Source organism: Mandrillus leucophaeus, unplaced genomic scaffold (assembly GCF_000951045.1).
Source record: "Mandrillus leucophaeus isolate KB7577 unplaced genomic scaffold, Mleu.le_1.0 Scaffold235, whole genome shotgun sequence".
NCBI classification, from domain to species: domain Eukaryota; kingdom Metazoa; phylum Chordata; class Mammalia; order Primates; family Cercopithecidae; genus Mandrillus; species Mandrillus leucophaeus.
In genome coordinates, this window is record NW_012102421.1 from 4,897,337 (window position 1) to 4,906,101 (window position 8,765).

General features: G+C 41.9%; 1 protein-coding gene across 1 annotated transcript; it reads left to right on the forward strand.

Moving 5' to 3' along the window:
• Positions 1-896: 896 nt before the first annotated feature.
• On the forward strand, positions 897-3,560 carry LOC105541204 (putative uncharacterized protein encoded by LINC01555). The gene is made up of 4 exons (XM_011982134.1): positions 897-1,013; positions 1,213-1,260; positions 1,736-2,902; positions 3,215-3,560. The coding sequence occupies exons 1-3, from the start codon at positions 916-918 to the stop codon at positions 2,211-2,213; spliced, it is 624 nt and encodes a 207-aa protein (XP_011837524.1). The 5' UTR covers positions 897-915; the 3' UTR covers positions 2,214-2,902; positions 3,215-3,560.
• The last annotated feature ends 5,205 nt before the right edge of the window (positions 3,561-8,765 follow it).

Genomic DNA, 8,765 nt, shown 5'->3' on the forward strand with positions numbered 1-8,765 from the left:
CCCTACCGTTATTAATATCAAGAAAATGGACAGAGGCACTAGCATTATTTTAATCAGATTAGTTCTAGATAATGGGTGAATTATCCTAGGAAGAAGAACTAAAACCCGACCCCTGGCAAACTCCTAATGATGAGTCTCTACTGCTATCATTGGTGGTGTCCCTCGGCAGCTCACAGTCATGTTAGGTGAATGTGGGCCTGTGGGGAAGTCCTGTAGTGCTCCCTGGAGTGCTTGGGGAGAGATCACCAGCAGTACCCAGTTGTTTAGTAACCAAGCTCTGATTGGTGCATCTCATAATCAGTAGTGCTGGGCACCTGTCATATCTAGAACAAGTTTCTGCTGGCAGCCGAAGTCCACTGTTGGCTTTGACATTTTGGTTCTTCGAGGACGGTGATAATGGTCGTGTGTAACCCACCAAGAAGTTAACTGTTCATAGCAGCTTGAGTGTAATAACTCCTGGTTATACTAGCCTAAAAAGGCTTTCTGCAAGAAATGCAGTATAAATTGGGCCTCCAAAATCTAGGTTTCTCTGTGCCTTTTTAAAATTAAAACTTTAAAAAAATGCCTGGAGCTAAAAAGAGAGAAAAAATAGAATTTACTCATCTATGGATTATTAAAAACCCAACATGCTCTATGACATAGAAAAGTAAGCATATATGTTCTTATTCAAAAATTTCATCAGACATGTGTATTTCATCAGACTGATAGGGCAAAACTGATATTTAAGATCAGAAGTACACCTGAAAGGTCAGGACTCTGGTATCCACCTAAACCATGGTAGAGCATATGTAACGCTGGGAGAGAAAAACTTAAGTTGGGATGTTGAATGGACAGAGGTTGCTGGATTTGAATTGAACTGATGCTTCTTTGCTTCAGAAACAGCTCTTCTGGCACGATGGTGACCTGCCATGGAAAATGCTGGGTCCCAATGCCCAAGTGACTGTAGCTGTGGTTCAGCCAGGACCTGACCATTTAGATCACCTGTTTTCAGACATGCAACACTGTCAACATAGGTAAGTTTCCATTTTTTATGAGCCATGTTAAAAAAGGTGAAATTAAACAGGTGGAAATCATTTTAGTAATAGGTTTTATCTAACCCAATATATCTAAACTATTATCATTTGAAACTATAATCAATGTAAAATTGCCAACTGATTTTACATTTTTCTCATACTCAATCTTTGAAATCCAGTGTATATTTTATACTTACAGCACATCTCAGTTCAGACCAGCCACCTTTCAAGGCCTCAATAACCGCAGGTACTTAGGCTTTCGTATTGGACTTCACAGCTCTACGAGTGGACCCAGAAAGAATATTTAAAGGGAAAACACTCTATTTCCATTAAGCAAAAGCAACTTATTTTCTAGCAGTACTTATAGGAATACCTTTTTTGTTGTCATTAAATTCCATCCTCTTTTCCACGATAAGGTTGCTATTATTAAGAAACTTAATTTGGTGAAACAGACACTAAAATAGTTACCATGTGAGATGTAGCACGTTAAAAAACGCTATGTGAACACAGAGAAGAAAATCAAAGACCCCAAGATAAAATTAAAACTGCATTTCCCTATAGCATAGTGATGTTGACTTAATTAACCATCTGTTTATCTCAATGCACCTATACCTTTTCTGGAGCTTTGATTTCCCCACAGCTCACTATATTCCTTTTCTAGTGCAGCATTAACAAGTTACCACAAACTTGGAGGCTTAAAATAACACATTATTATTTCACAGTTCCTGTGGGTCAGCAGCCTGGACACAGCTTACCTGGGTCCACTGCTCGGGAGGATCTCACAAGGCTTCAATCAAGATGTCAGCCCAGTCTGTGGTCTCCACTGAGGCTCCAAGGGAAAGACCCTGCTTCCAAGCTCACCTAAGTTGTTTGCAAAATTTGGTTCTTCGCAACTGTAGAATGGAGGGCTTCAGTTTATTTCTAGCTATGCGGTGGGGCGGGGTGAGGGAGCTGCCCTCAGATCCTAGAGGTCACCCACAATTCCTTGCCCCTTGTCTATGCTGCACAGAGGCGGCCCACGCATTTCAGCTTGCTTTGCCAAAGCCAGCAACGAAAGACTCCAGCAAGACACATTCTATCATCTTATGTATGCAATCCTGTGCAGGCAATCACGGACATGTCCATCACATACGTAACCACGTCCACTCCATCACCTTTGCTGTATTCTTTTGGCCCACTCAAAGGGTGTGGACTAGTTAGGGCGTGAGAATCAGCCCTCTTAAGTCAGCCTTCGCTATTTCATGTGCCAGCTTTCTAGAATATTGATCCTTTTGGTATTTTAAGTCATATCTGCTGTCATTGGAAATCCTCTTTGAAGTAGAAAGGACAGAGCTCACAAAATATAAACCGCACCACTATTCCTGCCTGTCATTTAGACGTTTGCCAGGGTAGCAGGTTGATTTCAGTCTTTTCACGGAGTTTACTCTTTGATATGATGATATCTTTACCCCCATAATTAATTTTATTTTTATTTTTGAGACATGGTCTCATTCTGTTACTCAGGCTGTAGTGCAGTGGTGCGATCTCGGCTCACTGCAAGCTCAACCAGCCCAGGTTCAAGAGATCCTCCCACCTCAGCTTCCTGGGACCACCCCAGTGGGACCACTGGCGCAAACCACCATGCCCAGCTAATTTTTAAAAATTCTTTGTAGAGAGGGGGTTTCACTATGTTGCTCAAGCTGGTCTCAAATTCCTGGGCTCAAGCGATCCGCTTGCTTCCTACTCCTTTGGGATTCCACAAAGTGCTGAGATTACACGTGTGAGCCACCACGCTTGCCCCCTGCATAATTAATTTTAAATTAATCTCCACATTTCATTCTCTTGGGCTAGATTTCGGGGGAGGGGCCTAATTTAGATGGCGTGTGCCCCATTGGGTGAATCAAATAAAAGCATAGCTGCCCTGGGACGGGCGTCGTGGCTCATGCCTGTAAATCCCAGCACTTTGGGAAGCCGAGGCGGGCAGATCACGAGGTCAGGAGATCGAGACCATCCTGACTAACACGGTGAAACTCCGTCTCTACTAAAAATACAAAAAATTAGCCGGACGTGGTGGCGGGCACCTGTAGTCCCAGCTACTTGGGAGGCTGAGGCAGGAGAATGGCGTGAACCCGGGAGGCGGAGCTTACAGTGAGCTGAGATCGTGCCGTTGCACTCCAGCCTGGGCGACAGAGCCAGACTGTGTCTCAAAAAAAAAAAAAAAGGCATAGCTGCCCTGGCATGGATCTGTGAACAAAAGTTCTCTGAAAAGAAATTTGGAAGAAAGACTTCATTCAGGAACAGTTCACAAGCTTTCTGTGTAAACCAGTTACTTTCCAGAGAACAAAGGGAGGGTCCTGGTTTTATACTAAAAGTTCACGCTCAGGTTCCCAATCAGGTCCATTTTATGCAAATGAAGGCTTTAAATTTGCTTAGTTCTGATTGGTTGATGCAGCTGCATTCTGACTAGTGGATAGAACTGAGTCCTAATTGGTTCTTTCAGATGAGCTCTGATTGGCTGCTTTAGGTGAGCTCTGAAAGCCCGAGTTAAACTAAGGTTGGGGTTTCCAGGGAAACTCCGAGTATGTGAGCTCTAGTCAGCAAATGGCCTGGCCACTTGGCTCTCTTTACAATTTTGGCCCAGTTAGGTACTTGGGATTCATCTTGAAGGATTGGCTTTTGAAGGATTTGTTCTGTGAGCACTTGTGAACCTGAGAGGCCGGGAAGGCAGAGTGAAAACCAGAACCCTTGGCACCCATCAGTTAGCACAGGATCATTTCCTGGATCATCAGGATCCCTTATAAATGTGTCTAATGGCCAACTTGCAGAGAGGGCTGTTGTTGATACACTCTTCTGAGTTTCCCTCTGTGAACACCTTCATCTGGTTCATACAGGAAAATTAAGGAAGCCGAATTTTTGGGAGAGTGATTGAAACTGTGGAATAATCAAAGCAAACCAATGGCAGCTTGTGTTTAAAATTAAAGACCAACTGTAAAGCACGGCATTTACCTATAGTAATTTCTAAAAGTTATCAACAGAGTGAAACAATACCCAGTGGGCCATGACCATGTCAGCGTTGGCTCATTCCTCAGAAACTACATGGTGTCAGGGCTCCATGTTCATGGACACCATGAGGGGAGCCTCCTAGCAATGACCCTCTTCTCTCCTGCAGGAAGTCCAAGGTCCTTTCCGTGACAGTCTTATTCCCAAATAGCATTTGCTTTCAACCCATGGTATTTCCATATTCCATGAAGAAAACTAAAAATATAGACGAATCACCCTGCAAGTATCCAGAGAGTTTCCAGGGGGTTTCACACACACACACACACACACACACACACACACACGTTTAGTGGGGATCTTTTAGGTCAATACATATAGATCTACATCATTATTAGTTGTTGCTTGGTGGTCTACTGCATGAATGGTTAATAATTGTTTAATTTTTCCTAGTTAGACAATAAAGATTTTTAAAGAATATATCTTTGTGTATTTGCTTATTTATTTGATTAAGATAAATTCCTGAAATTGGAATTGTTAAACCAAGAAATATGCATATTTTTAAGGCTTTTGTTATGTTTTGTCAAATGATCCTCAGAAAGAATGTTATCAATTCACACTTCCACTAGCACTACAGGATAGAACTATTTGGTATTTTTTATGTTGTTACCTTTGCTGGTTTTATAAATAAAATATTCTCTTGTTCTTCTTGTTTTTTTTTTCCTTTTACTACTGAACTTGAATTTTTTCCCCATTTTCATTAGCCATTTGTATTTTTTATCCTTCAAGTCTTTACTACTTTTCAATGAGGCCTCCCTGACCACCCTACTTCAAGTTGCAAACAAACCCCTTGACCCCTGACATTCCTGACATCCCTTTACCTTGCTCTGCTTTATCTTTTTTCCTATTGTAATAATCATTTCTAACATAATATACAATATACTTATTTACTAATAAGTACTTCCTCCCCAGCCAAGTTCTGGGAAGTGGAGGGGACTCTGATCACATCGAATATACAGCCTCTTCCTTGGCTTAGATAAGAGACAAGACAAGCTCTTATTCTCCTGGCACTGCAGCTCCTGTCCTTAGATGACTCCGGGATAGTTATTTGACCTGGACTTAAAGGTTATTCCCAAACTGCATGGAACATGTAGAATATGATGTGACTTCCTAATTTTTTGTTCATGTATATGCATACATACGTATAAACGCACACCCACACTAATATTTATCTGTATATATTTATAAGTGTGTGAATATTTTAACATTTTAAAGTTTATGAACTCGGCTATGTTTCATGCTCAGTGTATACATTAAATATACTTGGCTTCTTTTTCTGAAAAGCTGTTATTTATTATTTATGTCCAGCTGATTACGTCTTAAAATAATAAAATATATAGGCTGGGTGTGGTGGCTCACGCCTGTAATCCCAGCACTTTGGGAGGCTGAGGTGGGTTGATCACAAGGTCAGGAATCGAGACCATCTTGGCTAACACGGTGAAACCCCATCTCTACTAAAAAATACAAAAACTTAGCCAGGTGTGGTGGTGGGCGCCTGTGGTCCCAGCTACTCGGGAGGCTGAGGCAGAATGGTGCGAATCCGGGAGGCGGAGCTTGCAGTGAGCAGAGATCAAGCCACTGCACTCCAGCCTGGGTGACAGAGCGAGAAAATAGTAATAATAATAATAATAATAATAACAATAATAATAAAAGATATAAAATGAACACTAGTACCACTGACAACTCTAGACCTCTTGAAAAATTGTTACAATAAGAATATCATTTGCTGGCCGGGCGCGGTGGCTCAAGCCTGTAATCTCAGCACTTTGGGAGGCCGAGACGGGCAGATCATGAGGTCAGGAGATCGAGACCATCCTGGCTAACACGGTGAAACCCCGTCTTTACTAAAAAAATACAAAAAAACTAGTCGGGCGAGGTGGCGGGCGCCTGTAGTCCCAGCTACTCGGGAGGCTGAGGCAGGAGAATGGCGTAAACCCGGGAGGCAGAGCTTGCAGTGAGCTGAGATCCAGCCACTGCACTCCAGCCTGGGCGACAGAGCAAGGCTACGTCTCAAAAAAAAAAAAAAAAAAAATCATTTGCTTAAATTTGTTAAAGAAGCATTCTGGCATTCTTATTCCTAATGTTTAGTCTCTTTTATTATTTATTTCAGAACAGAGTCATCCAATAAATCTTTACAGAGTGTCTACTATATGTTAGACACAGTTCTAGGTACATAGGATACGTTAGACTACAGTTGGGTTAGCAGGTTTTTTCTCTCAAGGGCCAGATAATAAATATTTTAAGCTTTGCTAACCGAGAGGTAAAATCGAGAATATTAATGTAGTTACTTACATAATAAGAGAGAAAACAAATTTCCACAATTTTCTTATTGATGAAATTCATAACCAAATAACAGTATTCAGTTTTAAAGTTAGTTTTCTCTACCTTCAAAATTAATTGCAAATCTTCATTGGTTAATGTCAACTTGCAATGAGATTTTACATATTTTGTCCTTAAAAATGTCCTTTCACACAGATAGGTTCTGCCTAATACCAACATCTTTCCATGAACATATCATTTTAATTGAACATATTTATTGTTTGGAAAGTGCTTATAGAATTCGGTTCTTGGCTTAATATTTGTCATTTAGTATGTTATTACATTCCAAATTAATCACTTCCAAGTGGAGATTAGGTGAAGCTCTTTAATTGTAATTTAAATGGACTTTGAAATATGAAATTTTCATTGCATTTGCTTTGAGGTCTGTCACAAATCACTGAAAGTGCATTAGCAATGTGGCCCAACCAATCTACAGTATAGGATGCCAACCTGCATTTGGAAATACAAGGCGAGGGGTTCATTCCACCAGGAGATGGAGTTGGCAATGGAAGTGGTCAGGACTTCAGGCGATGTGCAGGTTCTAGTCCTCACAGCATCTGAGCAGAAACCCAATCCCATGGGCCAGGCCAGTGGTTCTCACCCACAGCTATGTGGCAGGAAATTAACTATAATACAGTATTAATGTTTGTGAATGAATTATTTTTCTAATATGATTTAGGCCCAATTCAAGCATATCCTTACTGTTATTCCTACACAATCACAGTTTATTCTTTTTTTGTTTTTGTTTTTGTTTTTGAGAGAGTCAGGTATGGTCTAACTATTAGTATGCAGGATGTGTGCTGTGCACATAAACATCACCAGGTGAGGACTGGAGGAAAAAACCACTCACCTGAGATGCAAGACTGCTATCAAGAAATGACCCGCTAAATAAAAACAAAACAGAAACAGAAATGACCCACCGCAGTAGTCCTGTAGGAGCCCAGAGCTCACCACCTCAGAGACCATGGTAATGGCAATGAAGTAACTCTACATCCCACATGTCCCTGGATCACAGGCTACTGATGGATTGCTGGTGTTGGTTTTCTCCAGAACTGGATGACTCTCGTTTTAGTCCATTTTCTGTTGCTGTAACAGAATACCACAGACTGGGTAATTTATGAAGGAAAAAAAGTGTATTTGGCTTATAGTTCTGGAAACTGGGAAGTCCAAGAATATGGTGCTGGCATCTGTAAGGACCTTCCTGCTGCATCATAACACAGCAGATGGCATGACATGGCAAGAGGGCAAGAAAGCCACAGAGAGCTTGCTTTCACAACGAAGCCACTCCCACAATAATGAACCACTCCCATGATGGTGACATCCATTCATTCATGAGAGCGGAGCCACCATTAATCGATTTATGAGAACAGAGGGATTAGGTTTCCAACACACAACTTTTAGGGGACACATTCAAACCATAGCAGCTTTTTACCTGCAGGTTGAAGTTGATCACTTCCACACTAAAGTCACAGGGTATTCTTCTCATTGAGGTTTGGAAGGAGTTGTCTAAAGCTTTCCTCCTGGAATTCCTGCAGAAAATAGTTAACTTAAACCCATTGCTGCCTGACCCTGGCTGGGGGAGGGTGGTCAGAAATGAGGTGCCCCAAATCAGGATACTAGAGTTGCATTGAGTATTTACTTTCTGGAAGCTGCCTGTGCATGTACGTCCACCTTCTGAGAAACCCCTTTTTTCCCTAATAAACTACAAAGGAAAGTGAGGGGAATTGGGGCAGTAGTGCTGACGGCAGGAGAGATAGTAGAAGCTCTGAAAATGCTGCCTCCAAACCCTACCTTCCTTTTGCTCTGCTCATATGTACTGGAGAGAGGAAGGCTCTCTCCTTAAACAATAACCTTCGCAGAAATCCTATTCGCAGCTCCCCGAGGCTGAGAGTGAATTTTCAGAAGATGAATTATTGTATCATATATTTGGCTTAACTTAATATCTGGGTAAATGGAGCTAGCATTGGCTCAGTTTGGCGAGGCTTGTTCTGGGAGCCTCATTTTCTTCTCTCCCTGAGGACAGGATCATGCGCACGATGTCCTTGTGCCCCACAAAGTTCTATTCCCCCACTGTCACCAGGGAGCTCGGAAAAGGGGTTCTCGAAGTAGTCTGGAGCAAAAGGGCTATCCGTCAGGGCCAGCATGGTGTGCACATGAATGTCATCTTAGATAGTTCATTTTGTCTGGACACATTGATTCAGCTACAGCAATTAACTGCATGGTGGCTTGAGCTCTATTCCTGGTGGCTGGGTGTCCAAACTGGTCCTTGATCTGTGCTCATAGTCACAGGAGCCACAGCCTGCAAGACTCACCCCTGAACACAATGAACACTTAGCACGGGCAGTGAGAAAGCTGTTTATCATCCTCTGCACCTGGGGAAAGAGAAGAATAAATCCT